Source organism: Oryx dammah, unplaced genomic scaffold (assembly GCF_014754425.2).
Source record: "Oryx dammah isolate SB20612 unplaced genomic scaffold, SCBI_Odam_1.1 HiC_scaffold_28, whole genome shotgun sequence".
Classification (NCBI taxonomy): domain Eukaryota; kingdom Metazoa; phylum Chordata; class Mammalia; order Artiodactyla; family Bovidae; genus Oryx; species Oryx dammah.
In genome coordinates this window covers 103,729,026-103,750,762 of record NW_024070212.1, presented here as the reverse complement: position 1 = coordinate 103,750,762, position 21,737 = coordinate 103,729,026, and the positions used below count along the sequence as shown (strand labels likewise).

The window sequence follows — 21,737 nt, the reverse complement described above, 5'->3', positions numbered from 1 at the left end:
GTAGTGACTTACTAAAACAGAAATGGGAAATATTTGAATTTATCCTCCTCTCTTTCCCCACTCTTCCTGTTCATGCTCACCCACTTCTGTTTCTTGAACATTGCACTTCTTAAATCTCAAGACATAGAGTTAACTTTTTGGGGTATTTTTTTACATTGTGGTAAACTATGCATAATATAAAATTTGCCATTTTAGCTATTGTTAAGCATACACTTCTGTGGCATTAAGTATATTATGTTGTTATGCATCCATCACCACTGTTCATCTCCAGAACATTTTCATCTTCTCAAACTGAACCCCTGAACTGATCAGATGCTAATTTCCCATTCCTCCCTGATTTTTGCCTCTGGTAACCACCATTCTATACTTTTTGTCTATGAATTTGACATAAGTGGAAACATATGTCACTTTGTGGCTTGCTTATTTCGCTTAGCATAATGACTTTAAGATTTATTGACTTGTAGCATGTGTCAAGTCTCCCTTTTAAGGCTGAATAATATTCCATTGTGTTTATATGCTACAATTTGTTCGTCTATCCCTTGATGTATTCTTGGATTGCTTCCACCTATTGTAAATAATGCTGCTATGAACATGGGTACAAATAACTCTCCAAATCCATACTTTCAGTTCTTTTGGGTATATATTCAGAAGGGAAATTACTGGATCATATGGTAATTCAGTTTAATTTCTGGAGAAACAACCATACATTTTGCACAGTGGCTGCACCATTTTCCATTCCTATCAACAATGCACAGGGGTTCCAAATTTTCCACATCTTTACAAACAGTTGTTATTCTGTTTGATCTTTTCAGGAGCTTATTGGCCACTTCTGTATCTTCTCTGAAGAAGTCTAAGTCCTTTGCCTATTATCGTTGGGTTGTTTTTTTGATGTTGTGTTTTAAAACTTCTTTATATATACTGGATATTAATCCTTTAACAGGTATATGATTTGGCATATATTTTCACCTGTTCTGCAGGTTTTCTTCTTACCACAAGGATAGTGTCCAGCTTTCAGGATAGACAAGTTTTTATTTTGATATAGTTCAGTTTATATATTTTTACCTTTGTTACGTAATGCTGTGGTATCATATCTAAGAAATAATTTCCAAATCCAATATCATGAAGCTTTTTCCCATTGTTTTCTTCCAAGAGTTTTATGATTTTTAGCTCTTAGATCTATTTTTTTTCCTTTTTTCTTTTTTTAATTTGAAGTATAGTTGATTTACAGTATGTGTTAGTTTCAGGTGCACAGCAAAATTATTCAGTTACTTTTTTTTTTCAGATTGTTTTCCATTATAGGTTACTGCAAGATATTGCATATAGGTCTCTGTGTAATACAGTAAATCCTTCTTGCTTATCTGTTTTATGTGAAGCAATTTGTATCTATTAATCCCATAGTACTCCTAATTTATCGCCCACCTCCCCCTTTAGTAACCATAAATTTATTTTCTGTGTGAGTTTGTTTTTTGTATATAGATTCATTTGTAGTATTTTTTAGATTCCACATATAAGTGATATCATAAGGTATTTGTGTTTTTCTATCTGATTGACTTCATTTAGTATGATATTCTCTAGGTCCCATCCGTGTTGCTGCAAATGGCAACATTTCATTCTTTTTTATGACTGGGTAATATTTCATTTTGTGTGTTTGTGTGTGTACATGTCCACACATACTTGTACCACATCTTCTTAAGTCAGTTGTCTGTTGATGGGCACTTGCATTTTCTCCATCTTGCTGCTGCTGCTGCTGCTAAGTCGCGTCAGTCGTGTCCGACTCTGTGCAACCCCATAGACAGCAGCCTACCAGGCTGCCCCATCCCTGGGATTCTCCAGGCAAGAACACTGGAGTGGGCTGCCATTTCCTTCTCCAGTGCATGGAAGTGAAAAGTGAAAGTGAAGTCTCTCAGTCCATCTTGGGTATTATAAATAGTGCTGCTGTGAACATCGGGGTACATGTATCTTTTTAAATTAGAATTTTTGTCTTTTCAGTATTTATACCCAGGAGTAGAATCACTAGATCACATGTAACTCTAGTTTTAGTTTTTGAAGTAACCATACTGTTTCCCGTAGTGTCTGCACCAGTTTACATTCCCAACAAGAGTGTAGGAGGGTTCCCTTTTCTCCACACCCTCTCCAGCATTTGTTATTTTCATACTTTCTGATGATAGCCATTCTGACTGATGTAAAGTGATACCTCATTGTGGTTTTAATTTGTGTTTCTCTAATAATTAGTGATGTTGAATATCTTTTCATGTGCCTGTTGGTCATCTGTATGTTTTGTTTTTGGAGAGATACCTGTTTAGGTCTTCTGCCCATTTTTTGGTTGTGTTGTTTGGTTTTCTGATATTGAGTTGTAGAAGTTATTGGTATATTTTGGATATTAATCCCTTGTCAATCATATCATTTGCAAATGTTTTCCCCCATTCCCTGTTTCAAAAAAAGACATTTCATTTTGTTGATAGTTTCCTTTGCTGTGTAACAGTTTTTAAGTTTGATTAAGGGTTTTGATTTAGGGTTTATTTTTGCTTTTATTTCTTTTCCTTGGGAGTCTGATCTTAGATCTATTTTGAGTTAATTTATGTATATGGTATAAGGTAAGAGACAAATTCTTTTCCATATGAATATTCAGTTTTTCCAGTAGCACTTGTTGAAAAGACTGTCTGTTCCTCTGCTGAATGGTCTTGGCACCTTGGAAAATCATTTGACCATATATATGAGGGTTTATGGCCCTAGTGGTAAAGAACTCGCCTGCCAGTACAGGAGACATAAGAGACGCCAGTTTGATCCCTGGATCTGGAAGGTCTTGTGAAGGAGGGCCTGGCAACCCACTTGCCTGGAGAATCCCATGGGCAGTGGAGCCTAGCGGGCTACAGTCCATAGGGTAACAAACAGTCAGACATGACTGAACCAGTTTAGCACACACACAATGCATGCACACGACGATTTATTTCTGGACTCTCTAGTCTGTTTTGTTGGTCTGTGTGTGTTTATGCCAGTACACACTGCTTTGATTACTGTAGCTTTGTAGTAAATTTTGAAATAAGAAAGTGTGACATAGGGGGGAAAAAAGTTTGTTTTGGCAATTTAGGGTCCCTTGAGATGCACCCCCCCAAAAAAAATTGAGATTTTGATAGGGATTTCATGAATCTGTGCATTGCTTTGTGTAGAATTGACATCTTACACTGTTGTCTTCCATTCCATGAACATTTTTGTGTCATGTCTTGCCATTTATTTGTGTCTTCTTTAGCATCTTTGATTAAGTTTTAATATTATAGTTTTCAGTGTGTAAGTCTTTCACTTCCTTGGTTAAGTTTATGCCTCTGGTTTTAAAGTTTGCTAATTCTTGGCTGCACTGGGTCTTTGTTGTAACCCGTGGGCTGTTCAGTGTTGCAGATGGGCTTTCTCTCGTTGTGGCGCGAGGAGCTACTCTTGGTTGCAATACACGGGTTCTCACTTTGGTGGCTTCCCTTGTTGAGCACGGACTGTAGGTCGGGTGGGCTTCAGTAATTGGAGCACATGGGCTTAGTTGTCCAATGGCGTGTGGGCAGACCTGAGATTAAACCCATGTCACTTGCGTTGGCAGGCATATTCCTAACCTCTGGACCAACAGGGAAGTCACTAGTCCTGTATTTTTGATGCAGTTATAAATGGAATGGTTGACTTCTTTTTCAGATTGCTCATTGTTGTATAAAAACACAACTGAGGGAATTCCCTGGTGGTCCAGTAGTTAGGACTCTGTGTTCTCATACCTGGCTGGGGAACTAAGATCCTGCAAGCTGTGTGTTGCACCCAAAAACAAAAAAACAACACAGCTGATTTTTGTGTGTTGATTTCATATTGTGCAACTTTTCTGAACTTGTTTATTTGGTTAGTTTTTTTGATGTGGAATTTTCGATATTTTCTACATATAAAATCATGTCATCTGCAAACAGTGATACTACTTTTCTTTCCAGTTTGGATGCCGTTTATTTCTTTTTCTTGCCTAATTGCTCTCACTAGGACTTCAAGTATTGTATCAAATAGAAGTGGGGAATGTGGACATGTTTCTTCCTGACCTTTGAGGAAAAGCTTTAAGTCTTTCACCATTGAGTATAATATTAGGATTTTTCATTCATGGTCTATATTATTTTGAGGTACTTTTCTTCTCCTAGTTGGTTGAGTGTTTATCATGAAAGGTTATTGAATTTTTCAAATATTCTTTCTACATCAGTTGAGGTGACGTGAGGTTTGTTTTGCTTCATGCTCTTAATGTGATTTTCATATGCTGAACCATCCTTGCATTCCAGGGATAAATCCCACTTGGTCATAGTGTATAGTTTATTTTAATATGCCATTGAATTCAGCTTGCTAATATTTTGATGATTTTTGTATCATAAGGGATATTGGTCTGTAGTTTTCTTTACTTGGAGTCTTTGGTTTTGATATCAAAGTCATGCTGGCCTCATAGAATGAGTTAGAATTTGTTCCTCTTCAATTTTGGGGGGAAGTTTAACTGTTGATACTGTTCTCATTCAAGCTCTCTTCCTTACTATTATTGATAACTGAGATGAAGATACCATATAGATGCTGTAGTGATTAATATCATAAACATGAAAACTTTTATTCAATTACAGTAGTAATGGAAGGATTGTAAATTGAATAAACAAAACTGTATTTGCCCTATCCATGTGACCCTGAAAAGATATTTAGATTGTAATGTACAATAATTGTGATAATTTCTCAATCTGTCGATATCTTACATAAATAATAGGAATATAAATTGGAACAAATTTTCTGGTGCAGAATTTAGCACTATGTAAATTCTTAAAAATTATGCATCCTTTGACCCAGCAATTCTATTTATAGAACATTGTGCTAAATATTATAATAATTATATAAATATTGCATATAGAAATTTCTAACTCTACATAGTAATGAAAAGTTAGAAACCATCATGTCCAGAAACGGGGACTTGAGTAATAAATTGTAGTATACACATGAGGTATAAAAATATTGGTGTTGAAAGTTTTACAAAATAATATAGCTTGAGTCCATTAATATGCTACTATTTAGGCATAAAAACCCCTGAAACTTAATTTTATCTGTTAACAGTGGTCTGTTTTGGGAGTAGTGGTAGTGTTTATTAATGACTTTATTTTTACTTCTCCACTTATCTATATATTTTCAAACAATAAAGGATATTTTATTACAAAATTTATTACTTTATTAAAGCAAAAGATGTATTTATAAAATGTTTACATATTTATTTTTGGCCTTACTGGGTCTTCGTTGCCCCAGGGGCTTTTCTCTAGTTGCAGAGAGCTGACGCTGCTCTCCAGTTGCAGTGCGCGGGCTTTCACGGTGGTGGTTTCTCTTATTGCAGGCTTTAGTGGTTGCGGCTCCTGGCCTCTGGAGTACAGGCTCAGTAGTTGCGGTGCACAGGCTTAGTAGCTGCATAGTATGTGGCATCTTCCTGGATCAGGGGTTGAACCTGTGTCTCTTGCATTGGCAGGCAAATTCTTTACTACTGAGCCACCAGGAAAGCCCAGCAAAAGATATTTTTTAAAAATTGAAAATGAAGTTAGAAAGCATAAATACCATGACAGAATCAGTATCTAAAAATAATCTTGGTCAGCTAGGATGATGGATTGCATCCAGTGAAAAGTTAATCAGAATAGATAAATAGGAGGTAGATAAAGTAACGAGTCATATTTCTGGGTTTAAAAAGCCAACTATAACCAATATAAAAAGTGTGAGGTGCAGTCTGATAGCCATGTGTGTTGTAAGACTTAAAAGTTGTAATTTAGCCACTTTCTGAATGTAAGCAGCCAGCTGTGCATTTCCTGTTCCATTTCATCTCACACCCAGCTTAGTCTCTTCGAGAGAAATCTCCCATGCTTCCTCACCAAGTGATGTTAAGTCTTGTCACTGTTTTGCCCCATCTGTTCTATTGATTTTTTCTGATTTTGTTCAAGTTGCTGTCTACCTGAATTTCTTTTCCCCTCACTTTCGCATTTTCAAACTTGACCCATCCTCAGAAATCCAGCTGAAGTGCTACCCCTGCTGGAAGTCTGTCTGTCATAGTACAGTCACATTTTACTCAAATTTATTTAATTCTGGGAATTTTACATGTTGAGAAATTAAAATCAATAGGATTTCTCACTTAATGGCCAAAATTTGAAATAATGCAAATCCTCTTCTATTAAAAGTCACATATAGACAGATTTAACAATAAGGACCAAGTACCAGATACCATTGGTCATTTCTGGGTGAACCACCAACATTCTAAAGTGTGGAGCGTTAATCTCACTATTGCTGAAAAACTTTCCCCAGAAGCAGTCATTTTAAATGGGAATTAAATGTTGTCAGCTCTTGGGAAGAAGATCAAGTGATGCCCATGATACTACTTGTTGTGAAAGATTAAACCTAATGCTTGGGGGCAGGAGGGGCAGAATTTAAAATACAAGTAAAATAGTTGTAGAATTGTGCGTTCTTGAAAGTCTTGTAGCGAAGTGGTTAAGTGTGGGCTCTGGAGTCAGATGACCACAGTTCAAATCCTAAATCCAGCATTTACTACAGTGGTGACTTTCAGAAAATAATCTCTCTGTGCTTTTGTTTCCTCTTTTTAAAAATCGACTGATGATAAATCACTTACGTCTTTGGGTTATTGTATTAAATGTTAGTACCATGTGATGCTCTTAGGAAAATACCTAGTGCATAGTATGTGCTCAAAAATATTAACTATGATTATTCTACTGGAAAAGTTAGTCTCAAACCATTTGAGTCTTAAATTGGAATGCATCCCTGCATAAAAAATGACCATTATGAAAAAAATTTCTCCTTCCAAGGTAGTTTTCAGAGAATAGTCCAAAAGCTAACCAACCTGTTTGAAACCATATAGTGAGGAATGTAGATAGAATTGGGATAAGGGGAGATAATCTTTCCTTCTTCCTGTAAATATAATAATGCTTAATAAAGAAAATTTGGAAAGAATTTCAGAAAAACATAAAAATGATACAAAATTGTTTATAATCCTACTACTGTTGTTCAGTTGCCCAGTTGTGTCTGACTCTTTGCGACCCCATGAACTGCAGCACTCCAGGCCTCCCTGTCCCTCACAATCTCCCAGAGTTTGCCCAAGTTCATATTCATTGCATCGGTGATGCCATCCAGCCACCTCTGACACTTGCTTCTCCTTCTGCCCTCAATGTTTCTCAGCACCAGGGACTTTTCCACTGAGTCGTCTGTTCACATCAAATGACCAAAATACTGAAGCTTCAGCGTCAGTCCTTCCAGTAGTTCTTCCTAACACTAATATGGCTGAATTCCTTCTAATTTTTCCCCCGTGCATCAATTTTTTATGTACAAGTAAGTTATGATTATAACACATACACAGAACTGAAGAGTATTTAACCTAGAGAAGTAAACTGTTATGGCGTTCCAGATGAAGGATGTTCAGAGCCTGGTCTAGGTCACTGGCTATGGAAATAAAGCATAAGATCATTGACAAAGGTATTAACGTTTTTGCCATTGAGTCAATAAACTTTGGAGTGGTGATTTCAGAGATAGTTTTTTTTAGCTCTGGCTCCTGAAAAGAGACAGATGGAACATAGGAGGAAGAGCATATTTGCTGGGGAAGATGTTTGTTTTCACCATGTTGAATTTTAGATTTGAATAGGACATCCAGATGGAAATGTCTAACAGGCATTTGAGGTATATAGCAAGGACTTGAGAGATAATCTGCCTGAGATACGAATGAGAACCTCCTGTGAGAATGTTTATTTATTTATTTTTTTTTTGTGAGAATGTTTAAAATAAAGATGGTACCTGATCAGGCTAAGTGTACTTAGTTCTTTAAGGGCAGGAATGGAGTCTTCATCTCTGTTACCCTCCACATTATTGCTACATAGTAAACTTTAGTAGAATAAATAAGTTTACTGAAACAAAGAGAAGAGGCCATTAATTTGGTCATTAATTTGGTTTCTGAAGAATGCCAGTGAACTTGAGAGAGTCATAATTATCATTTACTGCCCCTTTCTTAGTTTTGTTGGTGTCTAAAATTTAAATTTCTAAAGAGAAATAAAAGACTCCCATTTTTCTTTTCTGCTTTTGATGGAATTTTGTTTACATGAGTTACTTAAAAATGTTATTTCAGTTCAGTTCAGTCACTCAGTCATGTCCAACTCTTTGTGACCCCATGAATCGCAACACACCAGGCCTCCCTGTCCATCACCAACTCCCGGAGTCCACCCAAACTCATGTGCATCGAGTCGGTGGTGCCATCCAGCCATCTCATCCTCTGTCGTCCCCTTCTCCTCCTGCCCCCAATTCCTCCCAGCATCAGGGACTTTTCCAATGAGTCAGTTCTTCGCATCAGGTGGCCAAAGTATTGGAGTTTCAGTTTTAGCATCAGTCCTTCCAGTGAACACCCAGGGCTGATCTCCTTTAGAATGGACTGGTTGGATCTCCTTGCAGTCCAAGGCACTCTTAAGAGTCTTCTCCAACACCACAGTTCAAAAGCATCAATTCTTTGACGCTCAGCTTTCTTCACAGTCCAACTTTCACATCCATACATGACCACTGGAAAAACCATAGCCTTGACTAGACAGACCTTTGTTGGCAAAGTAATGTTATTTGGATGGCTATAATTCATTCAGTTTAATCTTGGCGTTCTTAAAAACGATGATAGTGAAGAAGATTGTTCCAGTGGTTCTTTCAGTGTCCAGAGTACTCACATAGTGGATATGTTAAGAACACTTCCCTTGTAAAAAAAGTTTTTTAACCATTTTAACTTTTTGTTTTATATTGAAATATAGCCAATTAACAATGTTGTAACAGTTTCAAGTGAACAGCAAAGGGACTCAGCCATTCTCCCGCAAACTCTGCTTTCACCCAGCCTGCCACATAACAATGATCAGAGTTCCCTGTGCTGTATACTGTAGGACCTTACTGGTTATCCATTTTAAATATAGCACTGAAGGACACTTCTTTAATGTGATTAACATATAAGGGGGAATAGATTTAGGAAGATAAAAAATATATAAATAAGTATAGGGGAAACTGTAAACATAAGTACTCCCAGGGTATTGAATCTTGTGTGATTTGGGAGGCTTAATTGGACGTCTGTGTCAGAAGATATTAGATTGGTGGCGGGAGCTTCTGAGTGGGAAGGCGGGGGGACTGTGGAAAGAACAGCCTCATCTCTGTTCCCTCCACGCTGCTCTTTGCATACATGAGCCAGCAGTGGGTTAATTTGCAAATGTGGTTTCAACTGTCAGGTTGTGTTGACTCATTCTGAAAGCTCCAGACTAGGCCCCTGTGTCTTTCCCCCTAGTACCTAGCTCCTTACTGGAGTAGGCTATGAAAAAATATATGGCAAATGAATAGAATGATGAATTTATTCAGTAAAATGGTAAATTTATTCAGTAAACATTTAATGAGACTTTTTTAAAATATATAATAACAAGAGCCACTAATATTTATTGAATATTTGCTGCATGGCAGGTTCGATATATAACTGCTTTCTATGTATTCTCATTTAGTATTCATAGCATCCTATAAGACAGACCTTATTATAACCATTTGACTTATAGGAAAAGGGAGGCACAGAGACCTCAAGTAAGTTTCCTGAGGTTAAATGTTGGGTTGAGTCATGAGGTTACATTCTGGTTGAGGCAATAAGATATACAATTTGGATATACAATTTCACACATGCCTTCTGAGAGCACAGCAACCATGGATTATTTTTAACCATACAGTAGAAGTTATACAAACGAATGAGGATTGTCTTGTTAAATCTTAGGGAGCTATACATGTATTACAATGCTGCAAACATTTCCAAAACTCTTTTTAGTGACTGTGTTCAAACCTGAAACATCCTATTCACTAGTGGAGACCTTCTATCCTTGGGGTGAAGTTTAAATATTGTAAACGTCTAAAAAAAAATAAGTTGGAACAAAGTCTGTCAAATGAAGTATGCTTTCAAGCTACATAATTTCATTTGGGATCAAGAACATAATGTGACATGAATAAATGAGATGGAATTTTTCTCTGAAAGTATTCCCCCCAAATTCTGGAGCAGTGGCAGCACCTCTAAAATCAGCAATAACTTCCTAAAAGAAAACCTATCTATATAAATGCTGGTTCTAGTATGTGCATTCATATTAAAGTGCTAATATTTATATTAAAATTAAAAGGTTATACACTTTACATCACATGTTTTATGAAAGACCATTGCTGCTGCTGCTAAGTTTCTTCAGTCGTGTCCGACTCTGTGCGACCCCATAGACGGTAGCCTACCAGGCTTCTCCGTCCCTGGAATTCTCTGGGCAAGAACACTAGAGTGGGTTGTCATTTCCTTCTCCAATGCACAAAATTGAAAAGTGAAAGTGAAGTCACTCAGTTGTGTCTGACTCACAGCGACCCCATGAACTGCAGCCTACCAGGCTCCTCCATCCATGGGATTCTCCAGGCAAGAGTACTGGAGTGGGTTGCCATTGCCTTCTCCAATGAAAGACCATTAGAGAATAATAATTCCTACATATGAGCTATCCAAGCACAAATACATTATAAATACTATGTGAATTCAAATGATGTAGAGATCAGCATGGACTAGATTAGTTGACAAGGGCTTTATGGAAGGATGCTGCTGCTGCTGCTGCTAAGTCGCTTCAGTCGTGTCTGACTCTGCAATCACATAGACGGCAGCCCACCAGGCTCCCCCGTCCCTGGGATTCTCCAGGCAAGAACACTGGAGTGGGTTGCCATTTCCTTCTCCTTAATGAGACTTGAATGTCCTGTGGAGATGGAAGTGAGTGGAGGAGTGTTTGGCCTACTAAGGTTGATAAGATATTATCTGACCTTAACATAAATTCTGATACTGAATATAAATTTGTAAAGCCTTCTGGTTTTCAGATTAACCAGTGGAGAAAATAAGTAATTTGCTGACCTAAAACAGTTTCTTTCTGATATAGATTTTAAGAGAATTGTTAAGAGATATTATGTGAAATAATCCAAAATCACTGTGGATGGTGACTGCAGTCATGAAACTAAAAGATGCTTGTTCCTTGGAAGAAAAGCAATGACAAACCTAGACAGAGTATTAAAAAACAGAGACATCACTTTAAAAAGCAGAGACATCACTTTGCTTACAAAGGTCTGTATGCTGCTGCTGCCGCTGCTAAGTCGCTTCAGTCGTGTCCGACTCTGTGCGACCCCATAGACAGCAGCCCACCAGGCTCCCCGATCCCTGGGATTCTCCAGGCAAGAATACTGGAGTGGGTTGCCATTTCCTTCTCCAGTGCACTGCAGCCTTCCAGGCTCCTCCATCCATGGAATTTTCCAGGCAAGAGTACTGGAGTGGGGTGCCATTGCCTTCTCTGTCAAAGTTTTGATTTTTTTCTAGTAGTCATGTATGGATGTGAGAGTTGAACCATAAAGAAGGCTGAGTGCCAAAGAATTGATGCTTTCGAACTGTGGTGTTGGAGAAGACTCTCTTGAGAGTCTCTTGGACAGCAAGGAGATCAAACCTGTCAGTCCTAAAGGAAGTCAACCCTGAATATTCACTGGAAGGACTGATGCTGAAGCTGAAGCTCCAGTACTTTGGCCCCCTGATGTAAAGAGCTGATTCATTCGAAAAGACCCCAATGCTGGGAAGGATTGAGGGCAGGAAAAGAAGGAGGCGACAGAGGATGAGATAGTTGGATATCATCACCAATTCAATGAACATGAGCTTGAGCAAATTCCAAGAGATAGTGAAGGACAGGGAAGCCTGCAGTTATGGGTTTGCAAAGAGTCAGACATGACTTAGCGACTGAACAGCAAGTGTGAAATCTTATTTATGTAACTAATAAGCACACAATTCTGCATTCCTTCTCTTCACTCATTTAGCTAGAAAGGATTATTATGGGATCAGTTTTTATGATCCTCTGTTATCATTCAGTTTTTTTCTTATTAAAGTCTGGGATTTGATTAGATGGGGACATAATGCTCTTCTGAAAATGTAGAAGGAGTCCACTTCTCTAAAGTAACTGTGGTAAAGCAGCAAGATACTTAATTGAATGGATGTACTGAAATATTAGGTTGGTGCAAAAGTAATTGTGGTTTTGCATTGTTGAACTTTGCTGTTTGAAATTGTAATATATTCTTAATGTGGTTATGTTATACATCATTTTCATGTACTTTTCTCACTTTATGGGTTTTGCTAATGACTTCTTGCTTGCTATATATTTTAGATTTGTTTTAGACTGTGGAAATGATATTAGACAAAAAGCAAATTAGAGCAATTTTCTTGTTCGAGTTCAAAATGGGTCGTAAAGCAGCAGAGACAACTCAACATCAACAACACATTTGGCCCAGGAACCCCTCATGTACACACAGTGCAGTGGTGGTTCAAGAAGTCTTGCAGAGGAGACGAGAGCCTTGAAGATGAGGGGCATAGTGGCCGACCATCAGAAACTGTTCAGTCGCTCAGTCGTGTCTGACTCTTTTGCAACCCCATGGACTGCACCATGCCTGGATTCCCTGTCCTTCACTTTCTCTTGAAGTTGACAGTGCCCATTGGAGAGGATCATTGAAGCCGATCTTCTTGCAACTAACTCAACTCTACCATTCTACAGTTGTTTGGCATTTGAAGCAAATTGGAAAAAGCTCAGTTAGTGGGTGTTTGACTGCAAAAAAAAAAAAAAAATCGTCTTTTTGAAGTGTTGTCTTCTATTATTCTGCGCAACAACAATGAACGTTTCTTTTAAAAAAAAAAATTATTTCATTTGTTTATTTGGCTGTGCCTGGTCTTAGTTGCAGAACATGGGATCTTCGATGTGGCCTAGCTTCGATGTGGGTTCTAGCTCCCTGACCAGGGCTTGAACCAAAACCTTCTGCTTTGAGAGCACGGAGTCTTAGCCACCAGGGAAGTCCCCAGTGAACCATTTCTTGATTGGACTGAGATGTGCAACAAAAGGTGAATTTTATATTACAGCTGGTGATGACCAGCTCAGTGGTTGGACTGAGAAGAAGCTCCAAAACTCTTCAAGCCAAACTTGCACCAAAAAAGGTCATGGTCTCTGATGGCCTGATCCACTACAGCTTTCTGAATCCCAGCAAAACCATTATATGTGGGAAGTGTGCTCAGCAAATCTAGGAGATTCACCCAAAACTGCAGTGCCTGCAGGCGGCATTGGTCAATAGAATGGGCCCAATTCTTCTCCAGGACAATGCTCGACCACACATCGCACAACAAATGCTTCAAAAGTTCAATGAATTGGTCTGTGAAGTTTTGCCTTTTCCACCTGACCTCTCGCCAACCGACTACCACTTGTTCAAGCATTTCAACAACTTTTTGCAGGGAAAATGCTTCCACAATCAGCAGGAGGCAGAAAATGTTTTCCAAGAGTCTGTAAAATCCCCAGGCACGGATTTTTATGCTACAGAAATAAACAGACTTAACTTCTTGTTGGCAAAAATGCATTGATTGTAATGGTTCCTATTTTGATTAATGAAGATGTGTTTGAGCCTAGCTATAATGATTTAAAATTCACAGTTCGAAACCACAATTACTTTTCTTACCAACTTAAGTGCTTAAGTATCTTGATCATTCAAGTATGCAATAATCGGAACATTCAGTGTGTAAGTTAGTTCAGTTCAGTCGCTCAGTCATGTCTGACTGTTCGCGACCCCATGAATCGCAGCACGCCAGGCCTCCCGGTCCATCACCAACTCCCGGAGTTCACTCAGACTCACGTCCGTCGAGTCCGTGATGCCGTCCAGCCATCTCATCCTCTGTCTTCCCCTTCTCCTCCTGCCCCCAATCCCTCCCAGCATGAGAGTCTTTTCCGATGAGTCAGCTCTTCGCATGAGGTGGCCAAAGTACTAGAGCTTCAGCTTTAGCATCATTCCTTCCAAAGAAATCCCAGGGTTGATCTCCTTCAGAATGGACTGGTTGGATCTCCTTGCAGTCCAAGGGACTCTCAAGAGTCTTCTCCAACACCACAGTTCAAAAGCGTCAGTTCTTCGGCATTCAGCCTTCTTCACAGTCCAACTCTCACATCCATACATGACCACAGGAAAAATCATAGCCTTGACTAGACGGACCTTAGTCAGCAAAGTAATGTCTCTGCTTTTGAATATACTATCTAGGTTGGTCATAACTTTTCTTCCAAGGAGTAAGCGTCTTTTAGTTTCATGGCTGCAGTCACCATCTGCAGTGATTTTGGAGCTCAAAAAAATAAAGTCTGACACTGTTTCCACTGTTTCCCCATCTATTTCCCGTGAAGTGATGGGACCGGATGCCATGATCTTCATTTTCTGAATGTTGAGCTTTAAGCCAACTTTTTCACTCTCCACTTTCACTTTCATCAAGGGGCTTTGAGTTCCTCTTCACTTTCTGCCATAAGGGTGGTGTCATCTGCATATCTGAGGTTATTGATATTTCTCCCGGCAGTCTTGATTCCAGCTTGTGTTTCTTCCAGTCCAGCGTTTCTCATGATGTACCCTGCGTATAAGTTAAATAAGCAGGGTGACAATATACAGCTTTGACGTACTCCTTTTCCTCTTTGGAACCAGTCTGTTGTTCCATGTCCAGTTCTAACTGTTGCTTCCTGACCTGCATACAGATTTCTCAAGAGGCAGGTCAGGTGGTCTGGTATTCCCATCTCTTTCAGAATTTTCCACAGTTTCTTGTGATCCACACAGTCAAAGGCTTTGGCATAGTCAATAAAGCAGAAATAGATGTTTTTCTGGAACTCTCTTGCTTTTTCCATGATCCAGCGGATGTTGGCAATTTGATCTCTGGTTCTTCTGCCCTTTCTAAAACCAGCTTGAACATCTGGAAGTTCACAGTTCACATATTGCTGAAGCCTGGCTTGGAGAATTTTGAGCATTACTTTACTAGTGTGTGAGATGAGTGCAACTGTACGGTAGTTTGAACATTCTTTGGTATTGCCTTTCTTTAAGATTGGAATGAAAACTGACCTTTTCCAGTCCTGTGGCCACTGCTGAGTTTTCCAAATTTGCTGGCATATTGAGTGCAGCACTTTCACACCATCATCTTCCAGGATTTGAAATAGCTCAATTGGAATTCCATCACCTCCACTAGCTTTGTTCGTAGTGATGCTTTCTAAGGCCCACTTGACTTCACATTCCAGGATGTCTGGCTCTAGATGGGTGATCACACCATCATGATTATCTGGGTCGTGAAGATCTTTTTTGTACAGTTCTTCTGTGTATTCTTGCCACCTCTTAATGTCTTCTGCTTCTGTTAGGTCCATACCATTTCTGTCCTTTATCGAGCCCATCTTTTCATGAAATGTTCTCTTGGTATCTTTAATTTTCTTGAAGAGATCTCTAGTCTTTCCCATTCTATTGTTTTCCTCTATTTCTTTGCATTGATCTCTGAAGAAGGCTTTCTTATCTCTTCTTGCTGTTCTTTGGAACTCTGCATTCAGATGCTTATATCTTTCCTTTTCTCCTTTGTTTTTTGCTTCTCTTCTTTTCACAGCTATTTGTAAGGCCTCTCCAGACAGCCATTTTGCTTTTTTGCCTTTCTTTTTCTTGGGGATGGTCTTGATGCCTGTCTCCTGTACAATGTCATGAACCTCATTCCATAGTTCATCAGGCACTTTATCTATCAGATCTAGGCCCTTAAATCTATTTCTCACTTCCACTGTATAATCATAAGGGATTTGATTTAGGTCATACCTGAATGGTCTAGTGGTTTTCCCTACTTTCTTCAATTTGAGTCTGAATTTGGTAATAAGGAGTTCATGATCCGAGCCACAGTCAGCTCCTGGTCTTGTTTTTGTTGACTGTATAGAGCTTCTCCATCTTTGGCTGCAAAGAATATAATCAGTCTGATTTTGGTGTTGACCATCTGGTGATGTCCATGTGTAGAGTCTTCTCTTGTGTTGTTGGAAGAGGGTGTTTGCTATGACCAGTGCATTTTCTTGGCAAAACTCTATTAGTCTTTGCCCTGCTTCATTCTGTACTCCATTGCCAAATTTGCCTGTTACTCCAGGTGTTTCTTGACTTCTACTTTTGCATCCCAGTCCCCTATAACGAAGAGGACATCTCTTTTGGATGTTAATTCTACAAGGTCTTGTAGGTCTATACAGAACCGTTCAACTTCAGCTTCTTCAGCATTACTGGTTGGGGCATAGACTTGGATTACTGTGATATTGAATGGTTTGCCTTGGAAATGAACAGAGATCATTCTTTCATTTTTGAGATTGCATCCAAGTACTGCATTTCAGACTCTTTTGTTGATCATGATGGCTACTCCATTTCTTCTGAGGGATTCCCGCCCGCAGTAGTAGATATAATGGTCATCTGAGTTAAATTCTCCCATTCCAGTCCATTTTAGTTCGCTGATTCCTAGAATGTCGATGTTCACCCTTGCCATCTCTTGTTTGACCACTTCCAATTTGCCTTGATTCATGGATGTGCCATTCCAGGTTCCTATGTAATATTGCTGTTTACAGCATCAGACCTTGCTTCTATCACCAGTCACATCCACACCTGGGTATTATTTTTGCTTTGGTTCCATCCCTTCATTCTTTCTGGAGTTATTTCTCCACTGATCTCCAGTAGCGTGTTGGGCACCTACTGACCTGGGGAGTTCCTCTTTCAGTATCCTGTCATTTTGCCTTTTCATACTGTTCATGGGGTTTTCAAGGCAAGAATACTGAAGTGGTTTGCTATTTCGTTCTCCAGTGGACCACATTCTGTCAGACCTCTCCACCATGACCCGCCTGTCTTGGGTTGCCCCACAGGCATGGCTTGGTTTCCTTGAGTTAGACAAGGCTGTGGTCCTAGTGTGATTAGATTGACTAGTTTTCTGTGAGTATGGTTTCAGTGTGTCTGCTCTCTGATGCCCTCTTGCAACACCTACCATCTTACTTGGGTTTCTCTTACCTTGGGCTTGGGGTATCTCTTCACGGCTGCTCCAGCAAAGCGCAGCCACTGCTCCTTACCTTGGATGAAGGGTGTCTCCTCACTGCCGCCCTTCCTGACCTTCAACGTGGAATGGCTCCTCTAGGCCCTCTGCGCCCGTGCAGCCACCACTCCTTGGACGTGGGGTTGCTCCTCCCGGCCACTGCTCCTGACCTCTGATGCAGGGTAGCTCCTCCTGGCCATTCCTGCGCCGTCGCAGCCTGGCACTCTCGGCCGCTGCCCCTGACCTCGGACATGGGGTAACTCCTCTTGGCTGCTGCCCTTTGGGCATGGGGTCCTCCCGGCTTCTGCCCTTGACCTCAGATGTGGGGTAGCTCCTTTCGGCCGCAGACTTTTATTAAAGTATATGATATAACAGTTTATCATTCATTCCCCCCCCCTTTTTTTTTTAGTAATCAAGACAGTTCTTAATTATCAGAACTGATACAAGGACTGTTATTGTCAAAACTACAGAAAAAAACTACAGAAAATCAGTGGAATCCTGCAATACCACCAAACTATTTGTAGTTTGCTAGGCAGAAGGATCAGAATATAGGAAGTTAGGAATCCTTGAAGAGATTATTACTGAAGTAGCCTTAACTGCCTAGCTACCCAGTCAGAATGTGTGTTCTAGGGGGTGAGAAACTTGCATAATTCAAGTCTTAACCTGTTAATTAAGCATGTATCAGTTAAGCATAAGCAAAACCTATTCAGTTGTTAGAGGAAAGAAGTATATTACTAGAAGGGAGAGCAACTTTGTGGAACCTAGAGAGACTCCATACAGGAACTTAGCCTATTTTCCACACTGTCCAAAGAGAACAGAAGCCAGCTTTCCATTGTGATTTGAACATGTAATTTTTCAGGCCTTATTGTAGTTCTGGTTTTCCTTTGTTTTAGATTTTTAATTCACCAGAAAACCTATTATAGCAAAATATGGGGAATGAGGTACTCTAGGTGTTAATATGACTGTCCCCTTTGTAAACAAATAAACTGGCATCTGGCATTGTTGTTTGGTCACTAAGTCGTGTCTAGCTTTTTGTGACTGCAAGACCTGCAGCACGCCAGGCTTCCCTGTCTTTCACTATCTAGATTGCTCAAACTCCTCTCCATTGAATCAGTGATGCCAACCATCTCATCCTCTGTTACCCCCTGCTCCTCCTGCCCTCAGTCTTTCCCAGCATCAGGGTCTTTTCTAATGAGTCGGCTCTTTGCATCAGGGGGCCAAAGTACTGGAGCTTCAGCTTCAGCATCAGTCCTTCCAATGAATATTCAGGGTTGATTTCCTTTAGGATTGAATGGTTTAACTTCCTTACTGTCCAGAGGACTCTCAAGGGTCTTCTCCAGCATGACAGTTTGAAAGCATTATTTCTTTGGCGCTCAGGCTTCTTTGTGGTCCAGCTCTCATATCCCTACATGACTCTTGGAAAAACCATAGCTTTGACTATAGGAACTTTGTAGGCAAAGTGATGTCTCTGCTTTTCAATATGCTGTCTAGGTTTGTCGTAACCCTTCTTTTGAGGAGGAAGCGTCTTTTAATTTTGTGGCTACTGTCACTGTCCGCAGTGATTTTGGAGCATCCGGCATGTATGTTAGTTTTTGAAATAACTTCATTAAATATAACCACACTAAGTCATTCCAGTCGTGTCTGACTCTGTGCAACCCCAGAGATGGCAGCCCACCAGGCTCCCCTGTCCCTGGGACTCTCCAGGCAAGAGCACTGGAGTGGGTTGCCATTTCCTTCTCCAGTGCATGAAAGTGAAAAGTGAAAGTGAAGTCGCTCAGTCATGTCTGACTCAGCGACCCCATGGACTGCAGCCCACCAAGCTCCTCCGTCCATGGGATTCTCTAGGCAAGAGTACTGGAGTGGGGTGCCATTGCCTTCTCCGAAATATAACCATAAGCTTTTATAAATTGGTAAGTGTAAATTAAGCCTAATCAGTTCTATGTGGGAAAAAAGAGTAAAGAGCTAAGGGCCACACACAGCAGTGTCTTTTGTATAAGGCAGGAATCATAATCTTGTATAACTAGTGTCTTGGTACATGGTTGGTGCTCAATTTAGTGTTGTATTAATGAAACTAATTACTAAATTTCAGAGATGATAACTCCAGACCTCTATTGAGAACACTATCGGCATTTTATGGCTCTATTCGTAGATTTATTCTCATGTCAAAAGAGCAGTTCTGCCTATTCTTTAATTCAACAGAAATAGTTCATTAAGTGATGAAAATAGAATTCTCTCAACAAACTAGTGCCAAATAAAAGGTGTATGCATCTGTTAGAAAAAAGGGAAGGGGCAGTGCATTTGAGAACAAAGATAGTCTTGTTTGTTTCATTGTCTTTATTTTTTAAATAATTAAAACTTTATTTTTTAGACCTTGTTGCAGTATGCAAGCAACAAGAATGCATCAGAACATATTGTGTATCTTCTGGAGGTATATCGACTTGCCATCCAAAGCTTTGCCAGTGCTCGCCCATACTTAACTACTGAGTGTGAAGATGTCCTCTTAGTGCTTGGCAGATTAGTACTGTAAGTTTGAGAACTTAAATCACTTTTAAAATTGAGTATTTTTGGTTGTAATGTTTGCCTGACTTCTCTTTACTATGGCCTCACATTGTTAAAGAGTCATACCTTTGAATGACATTTCCTTTGCTCTGACCCCTTTATATTCCCATTTTCAGGAGACAAGTATAAGTGAAACTGCAGCCAAGCAGCACAATATTTAATTGCCCCTAGAGTCTCTTTTTCTACTCAGGCTTAGATTGATAACAGTCCTTTTCTTTCTGTCCTTAGGTATAGATCAACTGAAGCGACAGAGTACCTGGAAGGTGTAGTGGTCTTTTAGGGAATTACTGTGAAATTCTGCAACTCAGTTGTATTATTTGAATTTTACTAGCAGAAAGTCTCAGGGCACAGTATAAAATTACCACTCTGAGAGCCCATAATGATTTAGCTGATATTTTAATACTTGACTGCCTAAAGCAGACAGAATTACACCTTTAATGTATTTTATTTGCAGAGTGGAAAAATATAACAGCTGTTAGTTTTTAGTTCTGGAATCATCTTGATTCAGTTCACAGACTGTTGGTAGGATAAATTTTAGTCTGGGTGATCAATTTTACTTTTCTGTGGTCTTAACTTTTCTTTCCTATTTTCCAAAATCCCAGACCTCTAACATCATACTTTTTTTTGGAACAGAAACATTCCTTGTTTTACAATCCTGTTATTCCTTCTCTAAAGCTTCATAGTTTTTCTTTTTTCTCTTTTTTAAAGTTGTAAGTTAATATAACAATGTTGAATAAAGTTTTGAAGAGTAAAAAACAAATTTGAAATAGTCTAAATAAATCTAAAATGTATATTGAGTCACTGTCATACTGTACTTGATTATGACTATAACCAGTGTTATATACTGACTTAGTTTTTCATATTCTAGGAGTTGTTTTGAATTACTGCTTTCAGTGTCTGAAAGTGAACTGCCATGTGAAGCCTGGGTACTCTTCCTTCAGTCTTTACAGGTGGGTTGATTTGGCCTCAAAAAAGGTCTCTGTTTGGATATCCAAGACACCTAGTTAATTTCTCCCAGCAAACTGAATTTGGAAACTTACAACAAAAATAAGTCATTATATATTGTATTAAGTTCATGGAACGAGAAAGAGGCCTTCCAGATGAAGAGGGTATCCTAAAAATTATTGGATTTTTTCCTTTCATTTGGTTTTGTTAGTCTTTACATAGCTTAAAAGGCAACAAAAAATTTTTCATTCTTCAGAAACAAAATTTTAGAATAAATCTATTAAAATGTAAAATTATATATGTTTATTATGTAACTATTTGGTTCATTCATGGTACATTTATCTAATAATTTCCCCTAAAATTTCAGGGATTTATAATGCTAACAATTAAAAGTAGTCATCAGGGATTCTGTTCATGCATCTTACTTACAGGAGAGCTATGTTAGTTCATCTGTTGGCTTGATAATAAGCATTCTCAGATGAGCAGATCAGAAAATAGCAAGTTGGGCAGAGGAGAGTAAGGTAGAAAAAAAGCAAGTGTACTGCCAGCCATAGAAAGCAAATTTGCCTGTTAGCAGTAGAGATAGAAAAACTGTTTAAAGAAAACAGACTTAATAATAAGTAAAAAAGCTATTATTCAGTTATTATCATTAATTATGTGGCAATCAGTGCTCTACATTGTTTTTACATTTTGTATGTTTTAATCAAATTGCAAACCTTATATAACATAGAGATCATTTGAACCACAATTTATAAATAGGGAGGCAGGCATAGAGAGGTGAATTAACTTGCCTAAAGTTAACACCTAGATTTATACCTAGAACTTACTTTGTTTAACTGTTTTCTCAAGGACACAAACTCCATAGTAGCCTGGACCTGTTTCATGCAGGCATAAGCCAAGGTTTGTGTGTTAACAGACACACCTCATTATTTGAAAATTTCTTTCTTCTTGACTGTATAATCCGAAATGAAATGATATAATGTTCAGTTCAGTTCAGTCGTGTCTGACTCTTTGCGCCCCTGTGGACTGCAGCACGCCAGGCCTCCCTGTCCATTGCCAACTCCTGCATAGTTGTTACTCTTTAGATTTTCTGTTTAAGAAGAATTCTTTGTCATGTTCTTGGCATGTTCTAATCCCTATAATGGCCTTCCTGCCTGCCTGTACAACTTTGTTAAAATATTTATCAAACAATTTAGGATATATATTCACATTTCTGAATATGTGTTCAATAAAATAAATACAGTAGAGGTACAGATAAATATGACACAATCCCTGTAGAAATATAAAGCATGAAAAATGGAAGTTTTCTTATTTTAGGTAAAAATGG

General features: G+C 39.0%; 1 protein-coding gene across 1 annotated transcript in view; it reads left to right on the top strand.

The window, feature by feature from the left end:
* The window catches only part of RLF (RLF zinc finger), an 88,581-nt gene that overhangs the window by 16,867 nt on the left and 49,977 nt on the right, over positions 1-21,737 (top strand). Inside the window, exons 2-3 of the mRNA XM_040231571.1 lie at positions 19,275-19,429; positions 20,334-20,415. Of these exons, the coding sequence (XP_040087505.1) occupies positions 19,275-19,429; positions 20,334-20,415 (237 nt within the window). The remainder of the gene's footprint in view (positions 1-19,274; positions 19,430-20,333; positions 20,416-21,737) is intronic.